The sequence below is a fragment of the Anolis carolinensis genome, chromosome 2 (genome assembly GCF_035594765.1).
Source record: "Anolis carolinensis isolate JA03-04 chromosome 2, rAnoCar3.1.pri, whole genome shotgun sequence".
NCBI lineage: Eukaryota > Metazoa > Chordata > Lepidosauria > Squamata > Dactyloidae > Anolis > Anolis carolinensis.
The window spans coordinates 242,489,620-242,503,012 of NC_085842.1; the positions used below are offsets into that span (position 1 = coordinate 242,489,620).

Sequence of the window (13,393 nt, forward strand, 5' to 3'; positions counted from 1 at the left end):
CCCCCAGAGTCGGACACAACTAGATTTAATGTCAGGGGAAAACCTTTTCCTATCCCTTTCTTGATTTGGACTACAAGGTTTTCAAACCAGAAAAAGAGATTGAGAGAGAGCTATCTGGTAATTCACAAATACTGAGCAAGTTGCTGTAAAACAGAGAGAGGAAGCTTTTGAAAACAACCGAGGAGGAAGCCCTTGAGGCAAACAACAGTTCAGTTGGTCACAATAGAGATATACCAAAGGTGAAGTCAAGGTATTTTGAAAATTGCAGGCCCCAAGTTCTAATTGCTCCTGAAGAGGAGACCCGAGCCTGTTAGAAAATGGCCTTATCTGCAGGGCATTTTCTAGTATATGAACTGAAGCAAGGAAAAGCCTTTTCTCCTCCTGCTTCTTCGCTCAGGCACTGAAAGGTTGAGAATGTTCCGTGGCAGTTGGCGGGTCCGTTAGGAACCGGAGGCTGAGAGAGAGCTTGGCTCTTTAGGCTTAAACACAGTAAAGAGACTCTCTATTTAAGGCTTTTCAACCAACCTGGCACAATCATCATTAGGGTGGCGATGAAAGGGAGTCACAATGTGGCATCAATGCGAGGACTGGGGGGATCCAATATGGCAAAAGGCCATGCAGTGTGAAAACTGGAGACAGCAAGGGGGGGGGGGGGTGCATTTCAGCAGGTGTTGCTTGTTACTAGGTTTGTGTGACAAGTAACACCTGCTGAAATTCCTCCTCCTTCGTCACCATGAAGGGAACAGAAGCCATTTTGATTCTCGCTCTGACAACCCCTAATGCAGGGTAATATTTCAACGCTGTAAAGTGTGCTATTAAAGTGAAAGATAAAACGCTGTCACGCTACGCACTCCATCTTTAAGCACACTTTTAGCTAGGCCCTGGTTCCCAAAAATAAAGCTCTTGTCTCAAGGCTCAGTCTGGCCTACTGTAACTTGAGGGGAGTTGTTTTCTTTTAATATATACTGTACTACAAATTTATTTATATTGATAGGTTGTTCCAGAAGCATTCTCCCCTGACATTTCACCCATGTCAATGGCACACGATCCTTAGAGGTTGCGAGGTTTATTGGAAACAAGGAAAGTGGGGTTTATATATCTGTGGAATGTCTCCCACAATCAGGGCCAGTTAACACCTCCCATAAAAGAATTCCCACAGGCAGGAAGCAGCCAGGCTTTGAAGCTGCATTTATTTATTTATTTATTTATTTGCAATATTTATATCCTGCCTTTCTCTATCCCGAGGGGGACCCAAAGCGGCTTACAAACGGTACCTGTGTAGTGCCTTGGGCATAAAACACAGACATTAATAAAATTATTAAAATTAAAAGAGACATAAAAAATGTAATTAAAAAACATTCCAATAGCCATTCCAAGGCTATTTGATACTTAAAAAGGTGGCCAACTGCAACATTTATGCCTCAAACAGACTTCCTCCCACCTTGGACATGTTCTTCTTCCCACCTTGGGTATGCCACAGATATATAAACCCCACTTGCCTAGTTTCAAACAAACTTCACAACCTTTGAGGTTGCCTGCCATAAAAACGTCAGGAGGGAATGCTTCTGGAACATAGCCGTACAGCTTGGAAAACTCACAACAACCCAGTGATTCCGGCCATGAAAGCCTTTGACAACAAAATTATTGTTGTTGTTGCTGTTCTTATTAAAAAATACCCAACGTATCTATTTTATAACAAGTACAAAAAATATACACATAACAAGACACAAACAATAAAATACACCAATACACAGATATACATATTTAACATGGATACTAAAACAAGACTAACATAAATAGTCTCACTTTCTGTCTGCTGATTTTCTAATCCTAACCTGCTTCCTTTAAGAAATACGATAAGGCCACCCTTATATATTTAATCACATACTAAAAGCCCATAAATCTCACAGGTAATTAAATCACACACAAAATGTTGAACGTATTATTCAGTAAATTCGAAATCTGTCTTAAAGAGACAAATATTCCTTCTTTATCAGCCTAATCAATTTGTCCATCTCAGTTAATTCACAAATCTTCATTAACTGTTATCAGAAACTCTCGTCTTCAGTCTTAAAAGACGGGTCTGCACCAGGAAATAGTCCATATGGTAGGTCCTCCTTTCCTGAGGGAAGCTGTTTTCAATAATTATGGTGATCCTCAATAAATATTTTCTGTGACTTTATAAATTACAATGAATTTGACTAATCTTAATCTCTTCCAAATCATGTATTTTACAGGTGAAAACTTTGCAGACCTCCAGAAGTAGTTCAACTGTAATTCATAGCAACCTTAAACAAGCACAGCCAATTGTGAGGAATTCTGAGACCCCGAAGGCGACAAAATTCCTAATCCTTATCTAGTTCAAAATCTGTTCTTAGAAAGTACCTAACATAAATCAGCCTTCCTTAACCTGCTGGGTTTTCCGATGTGCTGTACAATCACTCCCTTTATATTTATCAGCTTGTCATTGGCTAGGGGATGGTGGGAGTTGTAGACTAACAACTGGAAGGCACATACTGTAGTTTGAGGCAATCTAATATAAGGCATCCAAAGAAATATGATTTTTGCAAGTCTAAAGGCTAATGGATACCACATACAGTATATAATCTAATCAGAATTCTACACAGTATTCCAAATTTCCATGAGAAAGGTGTTGTGTGGATTCTTTGATTACAGTAACACTGATTTCAAATTACCTGGATAATGCAAATTAACGGATATATACCAATAACAGAAGGGAGAATATACTTCCCAATTAAGTACGTACGTAAGGTAAAGGTTTTCCCCTGACGTTAAGTCCAGTCATGTCTGACTCTGGGGGTTGGTGCTCATCTCCATTTCTAAGCCGAAGAGCCAGCATTGTCCGTAGACACCTCCAAGGTCATGTGGCCAGCATGACTGCATGGAGCGCCCTTACTTTCCCACCGGAGCGGTACCTATTGATCTACTCACATTGGCATGTTTTCAAACTGCTAGGTTGGCAGAAACTGGAGCTAACAGCGGCCGCTCCCGCCGCTCCCAGGATTTGAACCTGGGACCTTTCAGTCTCCAGCTCAGTGCTTTAACGCACTTCAACACCAGGGCTCCTAAGTACGTACATATTTTCTCCATTTTACCAGGGGAGTGGCAAGGGGTTAGCAAATCACATCCTTTGAAATAATTGCAAAAAGCAAGTCCTGAAACAACTGGGTTTCCTAATGTAATCAAAACAACATGTCACCTTGAGTCCCCTCGGGTGAGAAAGGCGGGGTAGAAATGTTGTCAGTAAATAAATAAATAAATAAAACATGGATCTATGAAAGAAAGATCTGAAGTTAATAGAAAGGACCAAGATCAAATGGATAATTTCATTTAAAAAGTGTGGAGACCATTTCCTGGTTGACTCTCTAAATCTACAGTCTCCCCATAGTCACTTGAGCCAGTTTTTAGTGAGAGGAGCATAAAGAAAGATGAGGAAGAATGAAAATAAACAAAAAGCAAATCAGCAACTTCTGGTGACTGGAGCATCTGTTGAGCAGAATTCTGCTCAGGGAATACTGTCCCATCAAAGGCCAAACTCGTGACTCTATAACTGAATATTAGAGTATCACTGAATAATATCATTGAATATTATTCCAACATCATGAAATAATGGAGGGCTCACTACGGGCCATGCAGCTCTTTTGGCTAGCCAGAATGCTGGATACGGCTCAGACTCTGTCCCAATAGATTATCTAGCATTAAGTCATTTAAAGGGATTTTAAATGCTGCTTTTAATGCTTTAGAAGATAAGACAGAGGGAGGCCAGAGAAGTACCTAAAATAATTAAATAAATCAGTTAAGTATCTAGCTGGAGACAAGCTTTTAATTGCATGGGAGAGAACACACTGCTACTATGGTCTCCAGGAACATGGAAATTACTCCCTCAAACACTATGACATTATGTTCCTCTTTCACAGAATATGATCACATGGCGCTTCAAAGTTTCAAATATGAAGACCAAAATGGCCAGATTCTAAACTGGCTTCAGCAGCAAATAAAATGCCCCTTTCTCTCTTCTACAGACATTTCACCTTCTTCTATAATCAAATTCCAGAATGTTTACATCTCAAAGAAGTTCAAAAGGTGAGCACTCTTCTGCTGATTTTGGCATCCTTGCAAAGAAAAAAAACCCACTGTGATAAGATTTGTTCTACCCCCCCCCCCCCCCCCCCGGGTCTTTTGACAAGATTATGTCCCATAGGTTTTCCCTGTAAGGAAGGAAAGTACTGAGAACTGAAATTGGATCCCATGAAGGAGAAAAGTGGGATATAAATAAAGATTTATTATTATTATTATTTTATTGTATGACACAGCAAACAAGATAGACATGCTGGATTTCGTTTCACAAAATCACAAGTCAAACACTTCCCAAGTGTCTAGGACTGTGTGATGTATTTTCGGATTATTATTATTATTATTATTATTATTATTATTATTATTATTAGCAATTTGATCACTCATAGATGAAGCACAGTGGTCACCTTCTCCCCAAATGAGCAAAAAAGTTCTCTAAGGAGGTGCATGGCAATTTGTTGCTAGTACACTTTGCTTTGAAACAGCCCAAAGAGGGAAAAAAACTACATCACTCTTCACCGGACACCAAAAATGGGTGAAGATTTCAGGTAACTGCTGAGAGAGTCAATTTTCAATTTAAGAATTGTTAATCAAGTGTACTATAGCAGCATAGAAAAAAAATTGGCACCTGCCACTCAATTAAGTGGGACCTACTTCCTAGTGAATGCTTTTAGGATTACAGCTGAAATCAATAAGATTTACCTTCATATTTGACTTTAGCATTTAGAATGTAAGACAGGAAATTAATGGTTCTCTTTAATCAAACCCTGATTTTGCTTTTTAAGATGTTACATTGTAGCCCAGTTATTACTGGAACATACCCAGTTACCAGTTAGCAACTTTCTAAAGAACCAGAGGTAAGCACATCACATGAGTAACTTCAAAATATGTGCCATTAAACACTACACATTTCTCTGCTACTCCGTTATCACTGGTCCTCAACTTCTTATTTTATATCTCGGCAATCATACTATCAAAAAACATGGGTCCCAGCATGATACAAACAAAAGGCCACTTTTCCCAAGAAAGACATTTAGATGATTGCAGACATTCTAATTATTATTTACAGTCAGTTTAAGGACATAAAACTGCAGTAGCAGTGTTGAAAGTAAACACTAACAAACCAACATAATATTTCCATTAGTACTCCAAAACTGAAGTACTGTTGAAAATGTTTTATGGCTAAAACTGTAAAAATATGAAGATAAGAAATAATGTCACCACTAGGAAAAATATGATAATAATCCAGCCTTATTAGTAAGAAGCCTGTGGTTACATTTTACTTATTAAAATTCTTGGAATAATGTTTCGAACAATGACTTGAAGAGCTGCTTCAAGTTGAAAATGTTTTAAGAAGAAAAGAAAGGAGGAAAGAATGTGCGAGGGGGAAGATAGAGGTTTTGAAACTTTTGAAATTGTCTCCCAACCAACCAGTCAACCAACCAACCACGCACACACACACAAAACCACTTTCAAGACTGCAAGATACCAGATTATGCAAACCTAAAAAGTGGAGGAAAATATAGTATATTGAGGGGAAGGGAGGAAATTAATTTTAAAAATACTGTATAAAAGGGAGAAAAGACGCTTCATGCAAATACATTTATTCCCAGTTCATCAGTTTTCTAGAAAATAAAAAGTAGAAAAAAGAAAAAGGGAAAAAATAAAAAAGTGATTTGGGAGCTCTCCACAAATCCATAATGACTCTGAATTCTCCAGAGCATCATTTCCAAAAAAAAAGTGAAGAGAAAGTGGGATGAAAGAAGAAAAATGTGAATGTTTTTAAATGTTTATTTTAAATTTCTATGAAATTTAGAAAGGAAAGAAAGCTGATCAACAGCTTCTGGGATTCCTCTCCGCACACTCACCAATACTTTTCACTTGCAGAAAACTAGATTTAATAAAAATAGAAAAAAGGTTATCAACCATTGGAGATGGGAGAAATAGATATGCTGGATTTCTCCTGCATTATGAGAAAGGGCAGGGAGTCCAAGTTAGGCAGTCCTTTAAGAACAGTAAATATAAATGGATGTGAGATTCTAGGACTTTCCCTCAACTCCTTGCCTTCTTCAGACAGCTTTTTCTCTGATGCTATGGGCAACACTTTTCTTTCCAACCACACATTCAGCTCTCAAGATGAGAAATAAAAAGGCTGGCTCTGAATTTTCCCAGCAGTGGTACTGCCCCCTGCCATTCTGATTAAATGATGTGATTTTTCAAAGTGCCTTGATACACCAGTACAGGACAGTCATGCTCACCCAGCACATGCTAATCTGCTAAATTTAGACAGTTGTGTATAAATGAGTAGTTAAATGCATCACCAGATGATGATTCAAAGAAGAACAAATGCTGTGTTTGCAATGGACAATATTTTTGAAAATAACACTGAAAATGGTGTGGAATTTGGTCCTGGCACCCTCTCTGAAGCAATGCACACAGGGAAAAATCTGGAGTAATTCTTTGATTCCTCGGTCCTTGTGAATTACCAAGATAGGAGCTACTGGAGTTTCTACTGGTCAAAACAGGGCTGTTGAAACTATGGTGAATGACTGCTACTTAAACAGGATGAAGAGGGATGGCATAGAGGGAATTTTGGTTTTGGAGTATTTTTAGCAGCACCTTAATGACTGCCTCTTCATGCAGGCGATTGAGTAAGAACAGATTCTCAAAAGTCGTTACGAAAAGTCCTCAATATCAAAAGACAGTCTCTGCTTCCCACCAGTGGTACTTTAGCCACTGCATGGGAACCACTGTTCCAAATAACATCATGAACTACAAGCTATGCAGACTAAGTCAAAAGAATACTCAAAAAGCAAAAAGAGCTAATTACAAACATGAACAAAGCAACAAAATCCCACCAATACTCCATCACATATCAAACTCAAACTAGTGTGGGAAAAATCTCTGTATGCCTTGCATACATACAGACACACATACACACAGTCTGAGTTATTTCAGTTAAGACTATTTCATTCATGTACAACTGATGCATGAGGTGTACTAGACCAGTTTTGCTTGTCAGTTCCATGATAACTGAAAGCTGCCAATTTTATTACATCCCACCTGACTGCACATAAATATGCCAATCACCTATGGTGCAGCAGAAAGGACAAAAAAATAAATTCCCATATGAAAGCTTTCTTACAATCTGCCAAAAATGAAGTAAGGAACATCAAATCTAGCCTATAAAAGGCTGTTCTGAATACAAGTCAGATTATACCCAATTACTTAGAAAAAAATAAAGGGAACAGTCTTATTAGATGTGAACTTCAGACCTAAATTACAAAAATATGTGAAAAATACATACTTTGTGCATTTGGTGCATCCCTTCCTGTGAATAATCATTTGGTCCCATAGTTGGCATGGGATGTGGAACACTTGGAGGTCCAGGACTTGGTCCCATCATGCTATGCACTGAACTTGGTGAAGGACCTGGTCCAGGACTGGGACCCAGTATTGGGCCTGGAGACGGCCCTGGTCCTGGAGAGGGGCCAGGATGAGGCATTGTACCAGGATCTGTTGGCGTAGACATCTATTCTCCGTCTCTGTATCAATCAGTGGTAGAGCTGTAGGGAAAGGCAGAAAGGCATATTATTTCTGCAATATTAAAGCTATCTGTTCAGAGTCAATAAAGAAAGATACATGACATCTCTTTTGCTGATACTGTGAAACTAACGTCAATTATTTACCCAAGATACAAATAAGTCACCAGAATAAAAAATCTTCAAGTGGTTCTACATCAAAACAAACTAGTTGTTAAATGAAGTTTTCATTTATCAAAGAAATCCAATATGAAAGAAAAACCTTTAAAAGAAATTGAAGTTTTTAAAGCAAACCTATAATGTGCTTTCCGTGGTCTGGTTCTGATTTAAATTGAATACCACCCTGGGAGTCTTTTGGTAAAGGGAAATCTATAAATAACGGTATAATCAGATATACATATAAATAAATAAGAGACCATCTGAAGAAACCCACCAGATTCCTTCTTGTTATTTAAGAAACCCATTAATGATAATTCTCTGATCCCACCCAGAACTGCTGCACTTTATATACACGATGAAGAATTAGATCTCACCTATCAAGATAAACCTAAATTGCTATTAATTTTTTTTAAACCAACTCAGTGGCAACAATGAAAGAATCTGTAAATGGCCATGACCAAGCCACAAAGCTATAGAATCTAGTAATCTGTGAACATTCCTGTATGTATAATAATGCACAGATGGGTGAAGACACCCAGATGTTAAGTGAGAGTATACCTGTACAAATAAAAATGACCAAGCGAGGCACAAATCTACTGTTGATTCTCTGATATCAGACAATCTAAAGATATGAGGTTATGGGATGGGCAGACAGAGGGGAGAGCCACAGCGCATTGGTTACTTCCAAACTGTCTTCCACCTCATATAGTGTGGATTAGGCTTGTGCAATTCGGTTGGAGGGTTATCCATTTTTGGTATCCAAATTTCATTGGGTCCCCAGATCCATTTTTGGGAGCTTCCCAAAAATCAGTTAATAGAAAAATCTGCTTTCGGCTAGGCAGCCGAAAGATCTGGGAAGATCCGGCCAATTGGCGGCAATGGGGAACTTAGAAAGCTCCCCTTTCTGTTCCTGGGATCCTTTCCTTTCTTCATTTCAAGGGAGTCTGGGTTTGAGGAAAGGGTTAAGGAAGCATGTGCCGCATATTCCTGAATAGAAGAGAAGAAGCCGTGCTCAGCAGCCATGTGGGCCATTTCGGGCAAAAAAACATGATGGCTAAGCCCTTGCCATTACAGCTGTCCAAAGAAGCTGAACAAGCCAAAGGAAAACAGCTAAAATGGATCTGTGTTTTAACATCCACATGAAGACCAATCTGTCAGGAGTGCTCTAGACTACATGTCCATCATGGGCTAAGTAATATCTGGAACCGCCACCTCCAACCCCATTCCATGCTACAAGACAAACTCTTGACCAAATTTTCTGTATGGGGCTAGATGGTGGTTATCTCAGTGTGGACAAACTTTCTACAATTCCATTGTCATGAACACATCACTACCTGTTAAGGGTTACTCTCTCCAGAACTCAGAACCTCGCTGGGGTTAAGATGATCTACCATAGTAAGTCTATGGATCTTGATGGTTTCCTAATGGTTCTTGTGGCATTTCCTGTTACCTTGTCAATAAATCCTGTTGATTCCTCAGCTGATCTCTGGAAGAGAGAAATGTCCAGGGTGGCGCACACGAAGTTTCCCATCCCCCGGCCCCACAAAGTGGAGCCAAGTGAACACTCCAGCTCACTAATGAGCTGATGGTAATAAAGAGAGTGGGACTGGAACGATGACTGCAGAAGACTCACAAGTCCAGCCAAACACAAGCTAGAACCCGTTAGGAAATTATATTATGGCAGTAGTGGTAGTGAAGAAATTGTACTGCCACCACTGTATCCATAGTGGCATCAAGGGGAGCTATCTTGAATGGTCAATGGCCTTTTACATTCTTTCCCTCAAGAAAAGTATATAAACCACTCAACAGCCCACTGTAAAGAGTCTGCATAGCATTTGCATTTGAAACAGCTCAAAATTTAACCTTGGCCCGAGAGATGTGTGTGTGTGTGTGTGTGGGGGGGGGGGGGGTCCTAAGGGACTGGAAATATTTCAGTTTGAGCAAACCAAGCATTTACATAGGCTCCTTAGAGAATTGGGAGACATCACATACCTAAGCCCTCCCTGGCTATTGAAAACAACCTGAAGAGACTGGTGAATTGGGTAAAGTGGGTAGTGAAATGCCTCACTACAGCAAGGCAGGGCTCCATCTTGTCTAAGTGTGGTTGTGAGGACATTATTGTGAACATTCTCATAGGGCTCCACAATACTGGAAAACTACTAGCCAGTCCAATAGTTGGGCATGGTATTGGAGCATGTGGTAGCTTCCTAGCTCTTGGGTTCCTGAATGAAATAGATTATCTAAATACATTTCAGTCTGGTTTCAAACCTAGCTATGGGACAGAGACAATTTTGATTGCCTTGGTAGATGGCTTATGTAGAGAACTAGACAGAGAACTGTATCCCAGTTGGTTCTGCTGTACGTCTTGGATTTTGGGTACCATTCATCTCATTATTTTTCTAGATTAACTCTCTGGGATGGGGCTTAGGAGCACTGTTTTAGAGTGGCTCAGATCTCTTGATGGATCAGACCAAAAAGGTAGTGCTGAGGGATGCATGTTCAACACCCTGGCCACAACTTTGTGGTGTCTATCAGGGCTTGGTTATGTCCCTAATTGTATTTAATATTTATATGAAATCATTAGAAGAGGTCACCCAGAGTTCAGCATTATCAGTACCCTGACAAAACATAGAATCATAGAATAGTAGAGTTGGAAGAGACCTCATGGGCCATCCAGTCCAACCCCCTGCCAAGGAGCAGGAAATCGCATTCAAAGCCCCCCCAATCCAATGCCAAGTAAGATATTTTTGTACTAAACCAGTGTCTGCTGTAAGTAATGAACCCAATGAGGATAAACAAATTGAAACTTAAGGAAGATGAGATGGAGCTGCTCCTGGTCACTTGGAAGGTAGATCAACAAATAGGGGCTCAGCTTATATTGGGTATGGTTGCACTTTCCCTGAAATCTTAGTATCCCAATTTGAGTAGATGTCTAAGTCTGGATTCCCAGATTTCAGTTGTGGCATGGACTAGATTTGAACAGTTAAAACTAGTGCATCAATTCCTTGAGAAGTCAGCTCTGACTACTGTGACTTATTTATTTATTTATTTACAGTGTTTATATTCCACCCTTCTCACCCCTAAGGGGACTCAGGGCGGATCACATTATATACAAATTCAATGCCCATATACACAGAGACAGACGCAGAGGCAATTTAACCTTCTCCTGAAGGGATGGTTATTACATCCTGTCTGGACTACTGTAAAACACCCTACATGGGCCTGCTTTTGGAAATTGTTCAGAAACTTGCGTTGGTCCAATATGCTGCAGTGAGACTGTTGACCAGATCTAGTTAAAGGTATCAGAATCCCCTCCCATTTTCACTCCAGCAACATTAAGTATTTATAAACTTAAACTAAGAGGTAAGTCCTATTCAAACGATTTTCATATAAGAAGGGAATGGAGTTGTCTGATGACTTAAGACAAGCAGAGTAGGACTGGAAGGGAGAAAAATATCCAAAGACCAACTATATATCCTCCAAGACCTGCTAGGAGTCACACAATTTCACCAAATATACAAAACAAAACCACACCACTTTCAGATTTTTAGAGGGGGGGGGACTTTTGGGGAACTTTTAAGGAGTGTTTCATAATCTTGGAGACTTCCAACATGGGTGAGCAAAGGACAATTGGAGACTTGGAAGTATCATGCGCCTGCAAAAATGGCTACGAACACATGCAATCCTCAGGCCAAATTATTCCTCCCCCTTTGAATTAAAGGGTATCAAGAACAGGGAACAGCCAATGTGTTGTAGTGGAAAATAGGGTTCAAATCCCTGCTGAGTAATGGAAACCCATCTTGGGCAAGTCCTATGTATCCTTTCAAAGGACGGCAATGGTACATTTCCTATGAAAAAATATTGCCAAGAAAATCTTAGGGTCGACATAAGTCAGAAATTACTTGAAGACACACAACAACACAAGTGCAGGGAGGAGGACAGCTTCTTCCAATTCTTGGATTTTCTTCGCATGCTCTCTCTCTCTGAAACTTTAGCTCTGCAACACTGAGGGTATGCTTCCTATCCAAGTTTGAATGTTGGGCTGTACTGTTCATGAATCAGCTAGCCAACACAGTGGCAAACACACTGGAGAAGAGTTGACTGTTATAGGTTCATATAAAATGATATTCCACAAGTTGTTCTATTTGTTCTGGATTAAAATCACATGTCTTTTTTCCATTTTGGAGTACTCAGAATCATACTATACAGACATGTGAATAGACCGTGCTGTTGATGTATGACCTTGGCTTTCACTGCACTGGTGTAGAATGCCAATATATACCGAATTTTCTCCTACAGAAAACAAGCCATTCAGATCTTTTAGAGCAGCGGTGACCAATACATAGCTCCATGACAGCATTGTGATGGCAACACACAAAGGAAGGAAAAATGTCTTTGACAACAAAGCCTATGAAGACCATATATCTTATTTTAAAGTAAAATGGAAGCACATATCTGCTTTAGAATAAGGCATGTACTCTAAGAAAGATAAATAAATAGCTCATAGAACAAATCTGAACACTAAATAAAAATCAAGATAACTTAATAGAGAGTGCTATGCTTTGGCCATATCATGAGAAGACGTAACTCATCAGAAAATACAATAATGCTTAACAAAAAAGAAAGCAGTAGAAAAAGAAGACGCCATTCCAGGTGGATAAACCTAATGAAGAAAATCATGGCACAGAGGTTACAAGAGCTGAGCTGAAGTGTTGAAAATAGGGTGATATGGAGATCTTTTTTTCATAAGATCACCACAAGTCAAAGTCAACTTAACAGTGGTTAACAACATCAAATGTGCTCCCTGTAAACCTTGTTTACAAAGAATTGGGAGGGGGGAAGTGCACTGTTTAACAGCAATTTCATCAGCACAGCAGTAGGATGTAACCCCCCCCCCCCCCACACACACACACACACACACTGGGGAGTGTAGGATCCAATATAGCCCCTTCTCATGGAATATTGCCCATACTATCTCAGAGTCATTTCCTAATATTGATTTATTTCATTCCAAATCCATCATACAAGCATCACAATCAAAGAGCCACTGTGGTTCAGCAGTTTGGGTGTTGTACTGACTCCAGAAAACCTTGCTTCAGATTTCTATTGAACCATAGAAATCTACTATGTAATCCTCATACTCTCCCATCCTAAGAAGAAAACAATGATAAACCTTCTCTGAATAAAATCTTGTCAAGGAAACCCTGAGACAGAGTCGTTATACACTGGAATTGACTTGAAGAAACATAACAATATGGCAATGAATATTCAACAATGATTTACTATTTTCGTATATTTACTCTGTAAACAATGTGTTCTTGTGTTTTACTACACACTTCCTTCTGATTAAGACAGGAAAAGAATTAAAAGAAGAATGGTAGAACATGCTTTAAATAAACTATCAGGGGAACTAACTCCTTGCAGGGCATGACACAGAAATACCTCTGAAGTTATACTGGCAAAACAAACAATAACTACAGAACACCACAGGGCTAATTAGTCCCCCAGATTCCTAAACCAGTCACAAAAGAAGAGTTTTCAATGTACAGAATTGTATCTATTGGGTCACTTACAAGGTGCTTACAAAGAAAACTTGG

General features: G+C 39.4%; 1 protein-coding gene across 3 annotated transcripts in view; it reads right to left on the minus strand.

Annotated features, from left to right (window-relative positions):
* Positions 1 to 13,393, minus strand: part of smarca2 (SWI/SNF related, matrix associated, actin dependent regulator of chromatin, subfamily a, member 2) — a 154,079-nt gene that overhangs the window by 122,340 nt on the left and 18,346 nt on the right. For all 3 annotated transcript variants that reach the window (XM_062971959.1, XM_008103323.3, XM_008103324.3), the window contains exon 2: positions 7,403 to 7,661. In XM_062971959.1, the coding sequence (XP_062828029.1) occupies positions 7,403 to 7,627 (225 nt within the window). In that variant the 5' untranslated portion in view covers positions 7,628 to 7,661. The remainder of the gene's footprint in view (positions 1 to 7,402; positions 7,662 to 13,393) is intronic.